General features: G+C 39.1%; 1 protein-coding gene across 9 annotated transcripts in view; it reads left to right on the forward strand.

The window, feature by feature from the left end:
• Positions 1 to 20,079, forward strand: part of herc2 (HECT and RLD domain containing E3 ubiquitin protein ligase 2) — a 246,039-nt gene that overhangs the window by 73,737 nt on the left and 152,223 nt on the right. For all 9 annotated transcript variants that reach the window (XM_078545139.1, XM_078545142.1, XM_078545137.1 and 6 more), the window contains exons 14-22: positions 2,754 to 3,005; positions 5,164 to 5,357; positions 8,897 to 9,097; positions 10,278 to 10,506; positions 10,919 to 11,043; positions 12,852 to 13,030; positions 16,563 to 16,747; positions 17,142 to 17,297; positions 19,537 to 19,722. In XM_078545139.1, coding sequence (XP_078401265.1) covers positions 2,754 to 3,005; positions 5,164 to 5,357; positions 8,897 to 9,097; positions 10,278 to 10,506; positions 10,919 to 11,043; positions 12,852 to 13,030; positions 16,563 to 16,747; positions 17,142 to 17,297; positions 19,537 to 19,722 — 1,707 coding nt within the window. The remainder of the gene's footprint in view (positions 1 to 2,753; positions 3,006 to 5,163; positions 5,358 to 8,896; positions 9,098 to 10,277; positions 10,507 to 10,918; positions 11,044 to 12,851; positions 13,031 to 16,562; positions 16,748 to 17,141; positions 17,298 to 19,536; positions 19,723 to 20,079) is intronic.

Genomic DNA, 20,079 nt, shown 5'->3' on the forward strand with positions numbered 1-20,079 from the left:
CTAGTATAAAATATATCACGGAGGGTTTATTGAGGGAAGTAATTGTGATTGTTCTCATACGTGGTGATATGAGGGGAGGTCTGGAATCAGCTGGTTTGACTGCCATCTTGCTTCAAAGTTGTATAAAATGCATGATGACCAACAGTTAAAAAGGAAAAAATATGTAAGGGAGCCTTGCCTTCAGAAATATGTTTTGTGAGCATTAAGAATTAGGGGGAGCCGGGGCTGGGAATGGCACGAACGGCTTAATTGGATCAGTTCGGGTGTGGTGGCACAGTGGCTGTTTTACTGGACTAGGAATCGAAAGGCCTGGACTAATAATCCAGCGATGTTTGTTCACATCCTATCATGGCAGCTGGGGATTTTAGTTTTTATTTAATTAAATGAATTTATCATCAGTTCAGGTTCTCTAATGCTCTCTGGGGAAGGAAATCTGCCATGCTTACCTTGCCTCGGCATGGCCTATATGTGACTCCAGACAAAAAACAATAACTGTCTTCTAGTTTAGCCACTTAGTTTGCCACCATCCCCTCAAAGGCAATTCTCAATGGATGGTCAATAAATTGTCAATGAATTATTGGTATTTTAAAGCTTGTGTGTGTGTGCGTGCGTGTGTGTGTTATTTAATTTGACTAGAGATGGTTAGACTGCAAGGTTTAAATTTTCATGGAAGTGAGGTGTAAAACAGTCATTTTGAAATGGAGATGAATAGAGCTTGTGTGAGGTCAGCAGATGTGGTGTGAATGAAATTTGTAGTTTTAGATAAGTGGAGAAGTGTTCGATTTTCAAAGGAACATGGAAAATGTTTACAACTGGCAAGATAAATAAGGCAAGGTTATTACGTTGATTTTCCCCGTAAGTACTGACTATAGTGAGAACGTGAAAGACTTTTATTTTCTGGGAAAAGTAACTTGTAAAGACAAGTTGAAACAATAGGATTTACAGATCAAAAAGGGAGGAATATATTTAAAGAAGGATGGAAGGGTGTGTGAGATATTGAAAGGTGATTGTGTGAAACAGGCTGTGTGAGATATGGAAAGGTGATTGTGTGAAACAGGCTGTTGGGGCAAAGCCTCTAGCTACCCTGAAGATGTTTGCTGTTCCAGTAACCAAAATTGTGTTAAAAGCCTTTGGAAATCCATTGTCTAGTGGGTGCTTGTGGTAACATTGCTGGATGACTTTATAAAGTAAAAATATATTTTAGATTGTTGCCTTAAAGGGGATGTGTAGTTGGGAGCCTGGTTAGGTAGCAATTTTGGGAACTGTGTAACTGTAATCTTGTGTGTGTTTAAGTTTTATTTCTTCTTTTGTTAATAAATGTTTTAATCTTTAAAATCTCTAAAGGTGGTAGTGGACTCATTACTTCTGATATCAGTGCACAAGCATTCTTGTGAAAAATACAAATTGCAAAATCATTACGATAGCATGGCCAAGTTTTCCTTGTGGAAAATATCACCTGCTATATCATAATAAAACCCTCATCTCATGAATGAATTTACCAAAAAAAGGAAATTGAAGGGTTCTTTTGTAACTCGAGCCTCAGATATGACTATTTAGGGTGGGGTCTCATGATGCAATATACTAAAGCAGCCTGTGCCCATATGCAGCAAAACCAGACAACATTATGGCTTGGGCTGGTAAGTGGCAAGTGACATTTGTGGCAGGCAACAGCCATCTTCAACAAGAGAAAATCTAACCATCTCCCCTTGACATTCCATTGCTGAATCCCCCGCTATCATAATCCTTCGGGTTGCCATTGACTAGAAACTGAACTAGACCAACCATTGAAATACTGTGGCTTCAAGAGCAGGTAAGAGGCTAGGAATTCTGCGTTGAATTAGGAGTTTGATGGAATAATCTCCACTTGGCCGGATGAATGCTGCTCCAGCAACACTCAAGAATCTTGACACTATCCATGACAAAGTAGCCTGCTTGATTGGCACCCCATCCACTATAAACATTCACTCCCTCCACTACCAAAACACAGTGGCAGCCCTGTGTACCATCTACAGGATGCACTACAGCAACTCACCAAGGCTCCTTCATCAGCACCTTCCAATCCCACAACCTCTACTGCTTAGAAGGGCAAGGGCAGCAGGTACATGGAAACACCACAACCTGCAAGTTCCCCTCCAAGCCACACAGCAATCTAACTTGGAACTATTTTGCCATTCCTTTACTGTCACTGGATCAAACCCCAGGAACTCCCTTCCTAACAGCACTGTGGGTGCACCTACATCACATGGACTGAGAAGGCAGCTCACCACCACCTTCTGTAGGGCAATTATGGATGGGAAATAAATGCTGGTTTAGTCAGTGACAAACGCGTCCTGTGAACAAATAAATTAAAAATAAATATGTTGACCTACTAATTATACTTGTACATTGTGTATACTGGTTTCAGAAACACTTTTTTGATTTTGAGGAAGTGTGCTGAATTAATTTTCTTTTGAAGGTTTGGTCGTTGTCTGGAGATGTACTTGTTAAGGATATGATCTATTATGTGTAATTGAATCCTTCTCATATTTTATCAACAGTTTTGGCAAACAGGAGAAACTACTTATAAGAAAACATTTGAAACTGCGCTGTATCTCCTGTAGCTGTTGTTATGTACTCTATTTCAGTGCTGTTATCCTTGTATAATAAAATTTAACTTTGAAAGTTTTTTTGTGGATACTGCATGATGTTCCTTGAACAATTTCTTCTAAAAGGAAGGCATGTGAGCTTAATGTGTGCTTTTAATTTCTGTGCAGGCCAAGTATGGTCCTGGGGAGATGGTGACTATGGGAAATTGGGCAGAGGTGGCAGTGACGGCTGTAAAACCCCTAAGTTGATCGAAAAACTTCAAGATCTTGATATTATAAAAGTGCGCTGTGGCAGCCAGTTTTCAGTTGCAATTACAAAAGATGGACAGATTTACACCTGGGGAAAGGGTGATACCCAAAGACTTGGACATGGAACTGAAGAGCATGTGCGATATCCCAAATTATTGGAGTGTCTTCAGGGTTAGTACTGTTTAGCCTCAGCTCATCTGCTGAAATCCTCATTCATGCTTTCATTATCTCTAGATCTGACTATTTCAGTGGTCTCCTGGCTGGCCTCCCATCTTCCACCTTCTGATGCATGTATCATAACTCGCACCAAGTCTCAATCACCCCTGTGTTTGCTGACCTACATGAGCTCCCAGTCTGGCAATATCTTTTTTTGAACTCTAATCTTTATTTTCATGACCTCACCCCTCTTTATCTCAATGACTATCTCCAACCCTACAACCCTCTGAGACCTCTGCACTCCTCCAATTTTGACCTCTTGCACATTCTTGGTGGCTGTGCCTTCAGTTGCCAGGGACCTTGGCTCTGGAATTTTGTTCCTCCAGCTTTCTGCTTCTTTCCTCCTTGAAAAATTGACCTCTTTGACCAAAGCTTTTGGTCACCTGTTCTAATATTTCCTTATGTGGCTTGGTTTCAAATTTTGTTTAACAACGCCCCTGTGTAGCATCTTAGGCGGTTGTACAATGTTGAAGGCTATGTACATGCAACTTGCTCTTGTTACATAGAATTTTCTCAAAACTTTGAAAATAAACTTGCATTCCTAATGGCTAAAGTGGACAAACTGGTGAGTAACTGAGCATGAAGATCCCAGGTTTGAGCTCTGGTCTGTATTGAATTATCTAATCTCAGTGGTAGGTAGAGTTGGTATTAACAAGTTTGTGGGAGGGGCCTTGCTTCTGATTGCTGTTCAGTAACTCCCTTTGGAATTGGGATAATACAAACATTTGGGTAAGGGAAAAATATCACCAATCAAAGAGTCTATAATTTCACTGAGTGCATACAGAGTGTGACTGGGCAAGGTCAATGTATTCAGTTTTGAAAATCACTCTTTTTGAGCCTAAAGAATACTAGAAATGTTGAAAGCAATTGTTCATGCAAGTAGGTAAATCCAGAAAAAAATTGTTCATTGAGCAATATTAAAATGTTTATTTGCTGAATTCGGCTTTAGCTAATGTTCAACAGACCGGGGAAGATAGAGGGGAAAATCTGTCAAAGTTGGTTAGAAGACCAGCATAAGTCCCATTCTTCCCTCTAAGATGAATATAAATGATCCTGTGGCACCATTGGAAGAAGAGCAGGGGTGTCCTCCTATTGGCCTAGTCAATATGCATCCCTCAACCAATGCTAAATAGATTATCTGGTCATTTATTTTATTGATGTTTGTGGGACCTTGCTGTGTGTAATTTGGCCACCCATTTGCCTACATAATCATTGACTGTAATTTAAAAGTATTTAATTGGTCATGAAGTGCTTTGGGACTTGTTGAGGTGCTATTTAAATGTAATTTATGTTTGTCATTCTATTTTCTTTAACTGAGAAAAATTCTGACTTTTTGTTGCAACTGAATGTTGCCCTGACTGTTGCAGACAAGGGATTAAGCTAGGGATGTCCCTGATTATATAACTTAGTGGCATAATACATGGTTTATTTTCTTATTTAATAGAGAGGCATGCACATCAATCTGCTTTAATTTGTTAGCTCTTTGGCTCTCATGTCCATGAGTTTAGATCTAGCACAGGTGAAGGAACATTGTGCAGATCAACTGTATGCAAATTTCTCATTTATTTTCTAAATTAATGATTGCAACAGTTTTTGCAAAATACTTTTAATATAGCCTTTTTGTCTGTAAACTTTTGTGTGGTATGATCTGGAGCATTTGTTCAGCATAGTATGTGCTGTGCATATTTTTGTTCTCTACTTGCTCAGTTTGGTAAGAAGTAGGGAAACGCCTGGCATTGTGCGAGTGCATGATTCAGCTTTTGCAGCTCACTACAGAGCCTGGCAAGAAAAATTATTTGTAAACATTTAATCAGGCAACAGTTTGATTCACAGATTTGTACTTGAATTATTTGGACAAATATATATATGTATTTATAATTTTCACATCTGTGAGCATATTTTCATTTTTGTGCCTTACCTAAGGTTTTCTTTTTAACTTATCAGGCATTGGGGGGAAGGGTTTTTTGTGCCTTCCCCTGAGCACATCTTCAGGGTTTTTAGGGTGTATATTTATTCTGATTTCCTCTACTCCATTTGGAACTATATGTATATACATAGGCCCTCTTCAGATGCTGAAAGATTTGTTTTGAGGATTATTTTTATTTATTTGCAGGTAAAAAAGTAGTTGATGTAGCTGTTGGATCCACACACTGCATGGTACTGACTGAAGATGGTGAAGTTCATAGTTGGGGCAGCAATGATCAGTGTCAGCATTTTGATACCCTGAGGATAACTAAACCAGAACCAGCTGCTCTGCCAGGCCTTGATACAAAGCACATCGTTGGGATTGCTTGTGGGGCTGCTCAGGTAAAATGTCATTAAATTCCAAATATACACTTGTCCCTGAGGTGATTTATTTTAAAATTTAAATTACACCCTATTTCATATTGGCAGTAGGACTTCAGTATTGGTGAGAGTATGATATATTCATGCAGTATTCACTTGAACTGTGAGAAGAAACATCCATCAGTGTAGTTAATAAAATTGTGTCTGGAGACACTATTTCGTAATACTTAACTCAAGGATGCAGTACAGTTAGCTTCAGGCTTCATGACTAGCCGTTATTGTGGGATCACTTTCAGGAGATGAATAATATCAGTTTTGTCTCATGTCCAAGCAAACGACATGTCTAGGGAGAATGGGGAAAGTATAGGACTGTAGTCTGTCTGACTGGTTCCAAAGAGCAAAAAAAAAAGTCATTTTACCATGCTGTGAAATATTTAAGCAATTCTTCCTGAATCGTTTCCACACTTGCTATGCAGTCTGTTCCACATGTTCACCACTTTGTGTAATGTAGTTAAACCTAATCCACCTGTGCTCTTTTTTTCATATATAAGCTTGAGCCTATGACCCCTGATAGAAGAGTTGGTGGCAATCTCAAACCTCAAGATTCAATTTATTTATTCCCCTAAAAAAAATGGAGTTCTTGCATGTTTTGAATTGATTTTAATAGGATTTTTAGGTCAAGCTTTGTTAAGACTAATGGCAGGGATTTTTTGTAATACATTTTCACCCAATTTCAATGAAAAATTATGTTAATCATCAAATTAAGTTTTTTCTCTTCTTGCCACTTACTTTCTCTTAAAAGTTTTGATATTTGAGTTACAGTTAGATAGGTTGCATTTCCCAGACATTGTCCGAGTGGCCATCATTCTTGTGGCATCATTTCTTGGTGAATGTCATTATGTTATTTGACTATAGAGAGCATTATACCTGAGCCTGACTTGTCCTCAGCTGATGTGCACACCCTCAGCTGGTTAGCTGCCAGTGATCAGCAGCATTGGCATGTGTTTCAACACTTTCCAGCTCGTGGATGATGAAGCTGCTTGTAGCTTTTTTTTTACAGGAAATGCGTGTCATTTATTCCTTTGGACTTCTCAATGAAAGAGCCAAGAGTGGTTTAAACCTTGAGTTGTAAGAATTAATTATAATTTATATATCAGTAAAATAACAGTGTTACAGCTGCACAATTTGGCTTACGAATATATGAATTAGGAAGCGGGAATAGGCCACTTGGCCCCTCGAACCTGCTCCGCTACCCAATAAGATCATGGCTGATCTGATTGTAACCTCAGCCCCACATTCCTGCCTATCCCTGATACCCTTTCATCCCCTTGTAAATCAAGAATCTATCTACCTCTGCCTTAAAAATAGTCAAAGACTCTGCTTCTACTGCCTTTTGAGGAAGTGTTCCAAACTCTCATGGCCCCTGAGAGAGAAAGTTTCTCCTCATCCCTATCTAAAATGAGTGACCTCTTATTTTTAAGCAGTGACCCAAAGTTTTAGATTCTTCTACCAGAGGAAATGTCTTCTCCATATCCATCCTGTCAAGACCCCTCAGGATCTTTTATGTTTCAATCAAGTAGCCTCTTACTCTTCTAAATTCCAGTGGATACAAGCCTAACCTGTCCAACCTCTCCTCATAAGACAACCCGCCTATTCCTGGTATTAGTCTGGTAAGCCTTTTCTGACCACCTAATGCATTTGCATCTTTCCTTAAATAAGGAGACCAACACTACACAGTACTTCAGATGTGGTCTCACCAATGCCTTGTACAATTGAAGCATAACCTCACTATTTTTGTAGTCAGTTCCCCTCACAATAAACAATAACATTCTAATTACTTGCTTTACCTGCATTCTAGTCTTTTGTGATTCATGCACAAGGACACCCAATCCCTCTGAATCTCAGATCTCTGCAATCTCTCACCATTTAGATAATGAGCTTTTTTTATTTTTTCCTGCCAAAATAGACAATTTCACATTTTCCCACATTATACTCCATTTGCCAGATCTTTACCCACTCACTTAACCTATCTATGTCCCTTTGTAGCCTCCTTATGTTCTTTTCACAATTTACTTTCCTCCCTATCTTTGTGTTGTCTGCAAATTTAGCAACCATATCTTCGGTCCCTTCATCCAAGTCATTTATATAAATTGTGAAAAGTTGAGGCCCCAGCACTGATTCCTGTGGCACACCACTCGTCACACCTTGCCCACCAGAAAAAGACCCATTTACCCCAACTCTCTGCTTCCTGTTAGCTAGCCAATCTTCTATCCATGCCAATATGTTACTCATACATTGAGTGCTTTTATTTTCTGCAATAACCTTTGATGTGGCACCTTATCAAATGCCTTCTTGAAATCAAAGTGCAGTAATTCCACCGGTTCCCTTTTATCCACAGCACATGTGACTCCTTCAAAGAAGTCCAATAAATTGGTTAAATATAATTTCCCTTTCACAAAACCATGTTGACTCTGCTGATTGACTTGAATTTTTCTAAGTGCTCTGCTATAACTTCTTTACTAATAGCTTCCAGAATTTATTTTATGACAGATCTCGGGCTAACTGTCCTGTAGTTTCCTGTTTTCTGTCTCCTTTTTTGAATAAAGGAGTTAGATTTGCTATTTTTTAATCTAATAGAACCTTCCCTGAATCTAGGGAATTTTGCAAAATGAAATCCAATGCATCAATTATCTCACTAGCCACTTCTTTCAAGACCTTGGAGTGAAGTCCATCTAGACCCGGGGATTTGTTAGCCCGTAGCTCCAACAACTTGCTCAATACCATTTCCCTGGTGATTGTAATTTTCCCGAGTTCCTTCCATTTCCTGATTTGCAGCTATTTCTGGGATGTTACTTGTGCCCTCTATAGTGAAGGCCAATGCAAATGACCTGTTTATGTCAAATGCCACCTCCCTACCTTCCATTTTCAGTTCCCCAGATGCACTTTCTATAGGACCAACACTCCCTTTGTTATCGCTTTTCTCACTTAAGTTTAGAAAGAAACTCTTACTATTCATCTTTATATTACTAGCTAGCTTTCTCTCATACAAATTTTTCCCTCATCCTTAATCTTTTTGTCATTCTTTGCTGTTCTTTATATTATTCCTAATCTACTGACCTGCCCCTTGTCTTTGAGCAATTATGTGCTTTTTCTTTAAGTTTGATACTATCTTTAACTTAGTTAAGCAAGGATGGTGGGCCCTCTTGGAATTTTTCTTTCACATTGGAATGTATCTATTCTGTGTATTCTGAAATATCCGTTTAAATGTCTGCCACTGAACCTCTACTGACCTATCCCATGACCTCATTTGCCAGTTCACTTTGGCTAGATTCGCTTTCATGTCCTCATAATTGCCATTATTTAAGTTTAAAATGCTAGTCTTGGTTGTACTCATTTCTCCCTCAAAATCAATGTAAAATTCAATCATATTTTGATCGCTGCCACCTAGGGGTGCCTTCACTGAGTTTATCGGTTAATCCTATCTCATTGCACAATGTCAGATTTAGTATAGCCTGCTCCCTGGTTGGCTTTGTGTATAAAATTATTTTCTGTTGCTTTAGAGCTTTGCTTGGTCTTCGTGTTCAGAATGGTCAATTGGCCTTCGTGTACCCTTTGTTGTGGATGTTTGCCAGATGACATTTGAGCAACTGGATTTGCTGTTGCGGCAAGTATGTGAAGGAATGGATGGTAGTTCGGATTGGCCTCCACCACAGGAGAAAGAATGTATGGCCGTAGCAACACTCAACCTACTGAGGCTTCAGGTAATGTGATGTCTGCACCTAAATCAAGAGTTGTGTGTGTCAACTCACTATGATTTAACTTTTTATTAATGATAAAGGTAGCTCATCAAGATTGAAATTATTCCAAGAAAAAAATCATTGTTGAATTCAATTCCAAAATATAATTTTAAAAAAAGTTAAATGGTGCTACAATCCCTGTAGAGACAAATAACTTTTTTAAAAAAGAGGTGAATTTCCCAGTGACCAAGGGAAAGAAATGCAGGGCAAGATTTCATGTTTTGAGGCTTATACTGTTACAGACTAAAATCAACATAGACTAAGTATTAATAGACAACTAGCAGACCAAACTAAAGAAAAGGTACTTTTGCATTAACTAACTAAAGCAACCAAGATATGTGTTCTGAAACTATTTTACTTTGCACTAAGCTTCTGGCAGATATGCAGCATTAATAGCTAAGTACCAAGTCCCAAGTTTCTCCAAGCTTTCCAGCAGGCTCCCTTCTCCCTGTCACTCCAGGTTGAATCTCTGTGTCCTTTGAAAATCATTTAATTTAGTCTGTATTCCAGAACTGACTTCCACCAGCAAAGCATATCTTGATGGATCCTTGTTCCTTTAAACCTCCAAATGTCCTGCCTGTTCCGTCCTCTGCTTTTCAAAAAGAGAACCAGCTCTTAACAGCATCGTGCTTAGTTACTAACATAAAAACAGTGTTTTCCTGCTTTTCACAGCAAAAGCTTCCTTGCCACCTGCCCCCTCTGGGCCGCTCTGTCTCCAAAAAACAACTGCCTCTCTTCCTGTGTCAAGGTGCGAGAACTGTTGCTTTATTTTCAATAGGTTTAGATTTCTTTCCCCTTGATGACTAGATCATATGGGTCTGTCTCCAGGCAGAGGTTTAGTATAAGCACCATACCCTGCTATCCAGAACATTCTTGTTTCATCTTATGTTAAATGAGGCATTTTAAAACATAACTATCTTGTAAAGTCACGCATCCATAACCATGACTGTCTGTAATTTCAGTTCTTCCCAGCTATGCATGGCCTTGTCTATATACTGGACAAATGGATTGACTGGAATTAGTGTTTTTAAATTAAATATAATTTTGTCTGCCTTTTAAAGCTGGGAATGTGCATGTAGGGGAGAGAGAATATAGCAGCTTATTAGTCTTATTATATGAAATTTGTTTTCATCTTCTATTCTAGCTTCATGCTGCTATTAGCCATCAAGTTGACCCAGAATGCCTTGGTTTGGGCATAGGCAGCGTTCTGCTGAATAGCTTGAAACAGACTGTGGTGACTCTTGCCAGCAATGCTGGAGTTCTCAATACAGTACAATCATCTGCACAGGCTGTGTTGCAGAGCGGTTGGTCTGTGTTGCTCCCTACAGCAGAAGAAAGAGCTAGAGCCCTCTCGGCATTGCTACCTAATGCAGGTAAGGTGGTGAATTTTTTTCTTACGAGGAATGTTGGTGCTGAAAATGGAAACTGTTCCGTTCCATTCCCTAGCAGTAGGTCTCAGATCAGTTAAAGCATGTTCTGATGATGTACAATGAAGCTCTCATCTATTTTGCCATTACAATGTTCCTCAACTTTGATTTCAGTAGTGCACCTATATGTCTTCTCTGACAAGGTTGCCGGTTATTGCCAAATTGGGGCCAGGATTTTACTTCCCACAAAACATTGTTGGGATTTACCTTCCGGGCCCGATTTGAACCAAAGTTGCATGGGTGAAAGGCCAAAAACTAACTCACTGGGCCATTAAGACCATTACGCAAAGACTTAACAATTTAAACCTATTAAATTCTGATGCATATTCAGCTTTATTTTCATTTTATTGAAATTAAGTTTCAGGGAATGAAATGAATGTAAGTCCAGGTCGCCGATTTATGATTGATCTTTTGGTGAGCAGTCTGATGGCGGATGGAGGCTTGGAGTCGGCACTAAATGCTGCAATTACAGCTGAAATCCAGGTAAAAACAATTAAATTTAAAAGCATTTCTGCATTCAGACTGCCTTCAATTATTTTGTGACTGGGGGTATGTTAGATGGTGGTTTTGTTACTGGATTAGAAATTCAGAGACCTCCTGGACTAAGGATTGGAGACATGAGTTCAAACCCTATCATGGCAGCTGGGGAATTTAAATTCAATTAATTAAATCTGTAATAAAAAGCTGGTATCAATAGTGGTGACCATGAAACTACCAATTGTCATTAAAACCCATCTCGTTCATGAATGCCCTTTGGGGAATCATGACTGCCATCCTTAACCTGGTCTGGCATATATATGACTTCAGTCAATATGGTTCCAGCAATGTGCCCCTGAAATGGCCCAGCTAGCCACTCAGTTGTATTTAAAACATTTTTTTTCTTATTCGTCCATGGAGTGTGGGCACCTGGGCAAAATTTTAACCTGTAAGCCCATTTATTACCCACCCCTAACTGCCCTTGCTCAGAGGGCATTTAAGAGTCAGTCGCATTGCTGGAGTCATATGTAAGATAAAGACGGCAGATTTCCTTTCCTAAAGGACATTAGTGAACCAGATGGGTTTTTTCAGACAATCGGCAATGGTTTTGTTGTCATCATCAGGCTTAAATTCCAGATTTTTATTGAACTCAAATTTCACCATCTGCCATGGTGGGATTCGAACCAGGCCTGCAGAGCATTACCCTGGGTCTCTAGAATGTTAGTCCAGTGACAATACCACTATGCCACCACCTCTTGTATTCAATCACCGTTTCAACCTCTGTTCATCACCACCTTCTCAAGGGCAATTAGTGGTGGGTATTCAATGCTGGCCTTGCCAGCAAGCCCACACCCCTGAATAATTTATTTTAAATCCACAGGATAAGAGCCATTTTTGCTTTTCCATGTGAGACACTGTCATGGAACTGATTGTGGATTAATTAACATAATCAATTGGTGAATGGCATTTTAAATATTTTTCTCCATAACATGTGCGATCTAAAGAGGTATAGTTCATTTCTTCAGGATCACTTCCATTGACTGTCCAACTTTACCGTATGCCTCTGTTTCAAAATTTTCTTTTGATCCACATCAATGTCTTTATTTCTCTTCAGGCTGCCTCTTTCTTTCCTGTGTGTCTCTTTCCTTAGAATCAAGGGATATGGGGATTGGGAGGGAAAGTAGAGTTGAAGTTAAAGATCAGCTATGATCTTATTGATGATGCAGGGTGTATATAGCCTACTACTATTTTTTGCATTCAGCTATCCTTCCTTTCTTGAAAACACTTCACAAACACTAAACAAAGGTTTAAGGGTCTCTATTACATAACTCATTCATAAGAAGCTGGACTAATGAGCCATAAACTGGTTCCTGACATTAAGGAAAAAAGGGGGTTTAAATTACACAAACTACAGTTTGTTCAAATTTGCATATCTTCAAATGGAATCTGAATGTGAGTGCTTATGTAATGCATTAAATTATCTTTTTTATAGCCGCACATAACATTAAGTCAAGCGTAAATTAAAACAAAATTTGAAAGTGCACAGCAGTCTGGCATCATCTGTGGGGAGAGAAACAAAAGTTGACGTTTCTGATTGATGACCTGGATCTGAAATGTTAAGTTTATTTCTGTCTCCACAAATGCTATCTGATCTGTTGAATATTTCCAGCACTTTGTTTTTTTTATTTCAGATATCTAGCATCGCAATAATTTGATTTTGTATTACTGATTCATTCAAGCAAATGTGTTTCTTTGGGTGAGTATCAAACAGGCAAGGCTTGTGTTCTTGACTGTTAAATAACGTTTTTTTTTAGGACATAGAAGCTAAGAAAGAAGCACAGAAAGAGAAGGAGATAGATGAACAGGAAGCCAATGCTTCAACGCTCCATCGGAGCAGAACACCGCTGGATAAGGATCTCATCAATACCGGCATATATGAGTCTTCGGGGAAACAAAGCTTACCACTCGTTCAACTTGTACAGCAGCTATTGAGGTACTGCTAAAAATTCTGCTGCGTTTCTTTTTCCTTCTATCTCAATTTGCTCCCTGTCACTCCTGAAAAAAGCCATGTATGCTGAAATATGGCCCGACACGTACTCCAAAGCTTCTCCCAGTGATTATTCTCTATATGAGATGCTTGAATTGTTAGGTGTTCAGAACAATGTATAACTTTAAGTTTAATTTATATTTATATTTGCATTTTAAAGAAGGTGGAATATGGTTTCAGTTTCATTTAGTTTTTTTGTAAGCTTGGTGCCAGGAAGCCTGGAGGGCCTCATAGCAAAAAGGTCAGGTTTTCTGGATTTGTTTTTATACATTTTTAATGAGGTTTTACACACTTAAAGCGAAGAGATGGGTTACAAAGGAGTTAATAGTTTAGTGATTTTGGGAAAAAACATACAGCAGAAAAAAATGTGCTGTTGCCTAGCAACAGGGATCCAGTGAGACACGGAAAGATAGAAAATAAGTTCAGAGTGTGTATGTCAGAAAGTGAAGCGTGATGAAAGTATAATAATTTTCATAATATTTTTCTGGTTTATTGTGAAGTAGGTTTATGGGATAAATGTAGTTGGGCCTGTCTGTATGATTTAATTACATTTGGAGTAGAGTAGACTGGAAGCTTGAAATCATCAAAAGAAGCAAAGTGCTTGACATGCTAATGAGTAAGTGTGGATGCTGGCTTAGCATGTAAGGTTTGAAGGGATTGTTGGATTTCAAAGGGATCTTAGTTTGTTTACCTAGTCAGATAAGCAAGGTTAAGGAGTGTGTTTATTTTTCCCAAAGGTTACTGACAATATTGGCAACATGAAAGTTTTTATATTACGAGGAAGATACAATTTCAAAAACATGTGGAACAATAGAATTTACATATTAAAAAGAGAGAAACATATATAAAGGAGAATGAAAGGCTAGGTGGAAGAAGGCCATGTAAGATCTAACAGGAGTGTGTGAAATAGCCTTAATGACGCTTCCTGCCATTTGTGCATAAGCCTACTATATAAATGGAAATGGAAGTTGGGGAAAAGCCATTTGGAATTCCACTGTCAAGTGGGTATTGTTAACTTGCTGGTTCTGTTTTAAATCTAAAATCTATTTTGGACCATTGCCTAAAAGGGCGTGTAGCTGGGGGTCAGGTTAATTAGGAATTTTAGAAATTATTGTAGTAGTAAGTAATTGTAGTCTTATATGTGCTTGAAATCTTCTATTTTGATGATAAATATTTTAATTTAATTTTTAAAATCTCAAGGTCTTGGCGGACTCACTACTTCTGAATTCAGCGCACACATCTCGTAATAAATACAAATTGCAAAACTGTTGTGATAGCATGACCAAGTTTCCTGTATGGATTTGGTCTGCCTGGCGTACATCATCTGCCACGTTGTAACAGAAGTCCTAAGCTCTCTGATAAGAAATGCTGCAAGGCTGCTGGGGGACTGAGTTTAGGGAACTCATGTGCTTGCTCTGCAGTTGCAATAATATTGAGTTTAGATTGCGGTTTTGATTGTCTCAGGGAGAGATACCAGCTGGGGAAAAAGCTTCGACTGAATGCTGAGAAATCCGCTGGAAGAAAACCGTTTGCAACTGGGCCAGTCCAAGCAAGAAGCCTTGGTGTTAAGATAGTGCTAAGTCTTCACTGGGTTTTTGTGTGTATAAGGGTATTGCTGGGATAAAAGGAATAGTGTGCGTTTGAATAATTTTTTGGTGTTTGTATTGAGATCTTTCCAACCATTTTGTCTGGTGTTATATAGTTCATTTTTCTTTGTTTCATAATGTTTTATTCTTTGTTAAAAGTTCATCAGTAAACTCTGTGAATTTGTTCAGTAACTTTCCTCCACAGTTTCTAAAAAAAACAGTTTAGATCTATCAAGCCAGGTTTCACCCTGAACCTGACCAGTATTAGTATCAGCTGGGATCGTAACACAAGGAAATGCACCAGAGCCTGATTGTGTCCTCTGCTCAGACCCACGCACGCAGAGATCATTCTGAACCTTGGGAATTGCGTTCTTTCTGCTGACTTGTCTATCTTGGGTTTGCTAATAGCAGGAATGCTGCAATTCTCTCTCCAGATTATTAATGAGTGGTACCTGTCGAAAGTTAATATATGTGGATATCAGCAGCAGCAACATCAACAGCTTATATTTATGTACCACATTTAGTGTAATAAAATGGCCCATGGCAATTCACAGGGGCATTATAAAACAAAGCATGACATGTAAGGAGATATTAGGTCCGGTGACCAAAAGCTTGGTTAAGGAGGTAGCCTTTAAGGACTACCTTAAAGGGGTAAAGTGAGGTAGAGAGGCGGAGAGTTGTAGGCATGGAATTTCAGAGCTTAAGGCCCAGGCAACTGAAGACACTTCCATCAATGATGAAGCAATTAAAATTGGGGACATACAAGAGGTCAGAATTAGAAGAGCGCAGATATTTTGTGGGGTTGTGGTGTTGGAGGAGATTACAGGGATCGGGAGGGGTGGTACCATGAAAAGGTTTGAAAACGAGAGTGAGAATTTTAAAATCGTGATGTTGCTTGACAAGTAAGTGTAAATCAGTGAGCATGGTGATGCTAGGGGAATGGAACTTAGTGTGAATCAAGACACAGGCACCGAGTTTTGGATGACTTCAGGTTTATAAAAATTGGAGTGTGGGAGACCAACCAGGAATGCATTGGAATAATCAAGTCTTGAGCTGACAGGCATCAATGGCAGCCTATGAGCTGAGACGTGGGTGAAGTCGGGCTATATTATGGAGGTGGGAATAGGCAGTTTTAATGATGGCATAGATGTGAGGCCAGAAGCTTATCTCAGGGTCAGATATGACACCAGGGTTGTGAACAGACTGGCTTAGTCTCAGACTCTCACCAGGGAGAGGGATGGAGTCAGTTGCTAGGGAATGGAGCTTGGGGCAGGTACCAAAAACAATGGCTTCGGTCTTCACAATATTTAATTAGGGGAAGTTTCTGCTTATCCAGTACCGTATGTCGGATAAGTGTCTGATAATTTAGCAACAGCGGTGGTGAGGCAGAACTAGGCATTGTCAGCGTACATGTGAAAACTGACACTGTATTTTCAGATGATGTCGGTGAGGGGCAGCATGTAGATGAAAAATAGGAGGTGCTCAAGCATAGATCCTTGGGGGGACATGAAAAGTAATGGAGCAGGAAGAAAAGCCATTGTTAATAATTCTTTGGCTATGATTAGACAGATAGGAATGGAACCAGATGAGAGCAGTCCCACCCAGCTGGATGATAGTGGAGAGGCATTGGAGTAGGATGGTGTGAACAACAGTGCAGACAGATTGATTAGATGCATTCAGGATTAGGTTCAGCTGTGATGCTTTCTGTGAATCCCAGTACCCTGTGTATGAGTGGTGGCTGTGTGGGTAAAGTGGTGGAAGACACCGAGCATCCAATAAGGATTCAGCATCTTAGAAAGGAAGGGTGAAGGCAGCATTGGAAAATAAAAAGAGAAGAGAAAACAAAAGTAATGTGTTTTGAAATGATGTTGAACTGTTATTTTTTTTTAAAGAAACATTGCATCTCAAAGCATCGCTAAATTGAAAGATGTCACTCGTCACATTTCTTCTTCTTTGGACCATGAGCACTTCACTCAAGAAAGGTCAGCTTCTTTGGACCTGTTGCTGCGATTTCAGCGCCTGCTCATCAGCAAACTTTACCCAGGTGTAAATTTCAGTTATGAGACCAATGGATATAGTAAGTGAATTTCTTACTTAGTCCAGTTAATGAGCAAATCTAGCTTCTGGGTCAGTTGATTTGGTTGAAAAATCATACTCAGTTGATGCAGAATCTGCAGTAAAGCTGCAGTGATCCAAGTTCAATTTGGTTTGAAGAAAGTGACGATTGTTTTCTCAACTCTCCTGTTGGCTCAAGGAGAACAATGTGTAATATGTCTGAATAGTTATAATTGTTGGGCATTACTTTGTATAATTGTGAAAGATTTTAAGTTGATCAATATTTTTAAAGTTAGGAACCTAATACCCTTAATTTTTACCTTTTGCACAAATTGTGTGCTTTTATTTGTTCAGTTTTAATGTTTATGATTTAAAATTTACTAGCCTAATCAGTAATTGTCATGTCATCTTTGCAGGTCCTGAGCTTTTAGGAGTGGGTTCGTTACTTAAAAAATATATTGCCCTTCTGTGTACACACATAGGAGACATTTTGCCAGTGGCAACCAGCATTGCTTCAACTAGTTATAGGCATTTTGCGGAGGTGTCTCGTATTCTTGAAGGAGATTTGACAGGTAATCAATTTATGGTGATTTATTTTTAAAAATAACAATTTAGGAGTTTAAGTGCATCTTTAATCAATGCACTTGAAATATGCAATTGGCATAATTGATACATTACAGAACATGGCTACTCAGTTGTGATGAAGACTGGCCTAAAACATTATGTTGTGTGTATATAGTTACTGTCTGACCTGCTGAGTATTTATAGCATTTTCAGTTTTACTTTTAGATTTCCATTATCTGCAGTATTTTGGGTTACATTGATGGAACAAAAATAATGTTCAAAATAGAATTCACATAATCATTGTTAATGGGTATGGGAGTGCAGTAGATATGTTGCTGGGCCAATAATCTAGGGATTTATATCTATAATCTAGAGAACGAGAGTTTGAATCCCACCATGTTTAAAAGAAATAACCTGGAAGTAAAAAGCTGATTTCTTTAAAAATGACCACGCCTTGGCAGCCTTCTGTCTTGTGAGGTGATGGTTTGCATCTTGGTCGTCAACTCTGTGTTAACCCTCACCTGGTGTGGCTCAGGAACTCCACTCTGGAATGGCAGTCTTTGTAGTATTTGCCAAAGAGGAAGACAGTGGCTGCAGGATTTGTTGGCCTTTGTTTTCTCTGGGCCCTCTTCTTGGCCAGCTATGTATTCTGTTTCTCCTTGCCTCTTCCAATGCCCCTCCAAACAGTCAGCTTCCAGAGGTCACTGCCATCAGCAACTGTCTCTGTTTTGTCAATAATCATGAAGCTGTTGTATTGTTGTAAAAACTCAGCTGGTTCATTCCCATGTCCTTTAGTGAAGGAAACCTTTTGTCCTTATCTGCTCTGGCTTATACGTGACTCCAGTTTACTCTTAATTATCTTTTAAAATGGATTAGGAACATAGGACTTAGGAGCAGAAGTAGACCATTCAGCCCAGCAAGGCACGGTTGTCTCATTTAGGTGTGTTAAAGAAGGTGGTTCACCATCACATTATCAGGGCTTCTAGGGATGGGCATTAGGTTTCAGTCTTGACAGTAATGCCTTTGCTTGGCACCACCTGTCCCCACTTTCCCTGCTACAATTTGGTAGGAAGAACAATGGGAGACAATATAAATAAAGGGCAAAGTTCTAAAGTGGGTGCAGGAACAGAGATACTTTGGGGTTATCCATTGAAGGTGAGAGGGTGGTTGAGTAAGTCGTTAAATGGCTTTATAAATAGAGCCATGGAATACAAAAGCAAGGAAGTTATGATCAATTTTTTATGAAACCCTGGTTGAGCCTCAACTGGAATGTTGTGTCCAGTTGTGGGCGTCGCACCTTAAGGAGGATGTGAAATCTTTAGAGATGGTGCAGAAAAAATTTGCGAGAATGGATGCAGAGTTGGGGGACATCAGTTATGTGGATATACTAGAGAAACCAGATAGATTGGGACTAACAGAGTTGCTCTTGCAGAGAGCTGGCAAGGGCGACAGGCCAAATGGCCTCCTGTGCTGTTACCAGTCTACGATTCTATGAAAATGCAGATTAAATAGCTGACAGTATTTCACTTAAATTCATACTATCTAATCCAAAAATAATGGATTCCAAACTCTTAGTAGTTCTGTACAATACCTTTACATTAAATTTGAGCAAAGGGCGGTGAAACAATATCCTCCAAAATTAAATGAAACAAATGTGTTCATCAAAACCAATGTCAGAGATTGTATGATAATACTAACTGAATTTTCCAATAAGTTTCCATTCAGTTCTTGCATTATCACTAAATGGCTTGATAAGCCATTGTTCCCAGGTATTTTAGGCATCAGATGTTGTACTGATTCTCTTTCTCTCTGTTTAGTTGCATATAAGAGCTTGTTTATCTGTTTCCTGGTTTTGAGTTTACACCCATAAATATCGACCTGTCTTTTTTTCTTAAACGGTTAAATCCCAGTCTGTTCAGATTTTAAGTTCGGGTTCAGCAGTTAAAATACTTCACAATCAACTGTGTGCCCATTGAGAATAAAGGGATTGCTTGGCGTTTCAAAATGTAAAATCTTGGTGCTGTTTTCGTCTCTCTTTTTTCACTTTTTCTTATAATTTTCATCCTATAAGAAAACCTTTTTGAAGTTGGTGAGGTAAAAAGCTTCAAGTACTGTCTCTGCTTAAAATTAATATAGAGTAACTTGTTAAGTGCAGAATTTAAACTTTGGCGAGTGGGTTAATGGATAGGTACAAAGGATGCTTCAGTTTTGGCTGTAATGTTCTATTCTGTTTTTGTTTTAATACAGGAGTTCTGCTTCCTGAGCTGGTGGTTTGTGTGGTCCTGCTTCTCACTAAAAATGCTGGACTGATGCAGGAGGCTGGGGCTATCCCTCTGTTGGCTGGATTGCTGGAACATTTAGACAGGTTTAACCAATTGGCCCCTGGCAAAGAAAGGGATGATAATGATGATTTAGCATGGCCTGGAATAATGGGTATGTCAATTTAGCTGATAATTCACATAAAACAATGGCCAAACTTGGCTTTAAAGTGATTTTAAAATGATTGGCAAAAGAACCAGAGGTGACATGAGCAAAAACGTTTTTACACAACAAGTGGCTAAGGTCCGGAATGTACTGCCTCATTGTACAGGGCAGATTCACTTGTTCAAAAGGGAATTGAATAATTATCTGAAGAGGAAAGATTTTCAGGGCTATGGGGAAAGGCTGGGAAGTGGGACGAGGCGAGTTGCTCTCGCAGAGAACCGGCCCGAACTCGATGGGCCAAATGGCCGTCTTCTGTGGTTTAACCATTCCATGACACTAATAAATACTTGAACTGGAGTCAGGTTG

This window comes from Cetorhinus maximus, chromosome 7 (genome assembly GCF_964194155.1).
Source record: "Cetorhinus maximus chromosome 7, sCetMax3.hap1.1, whole genome shotgun sequence".
In the NCBI taxonomy this organism is placed as follows: Eukaryota; Metazoa; Chordata; class Chondrichthyes; order Lamniformes; family Cetorhinidae; genus Cetorhinus; species Cetorhinus maximus.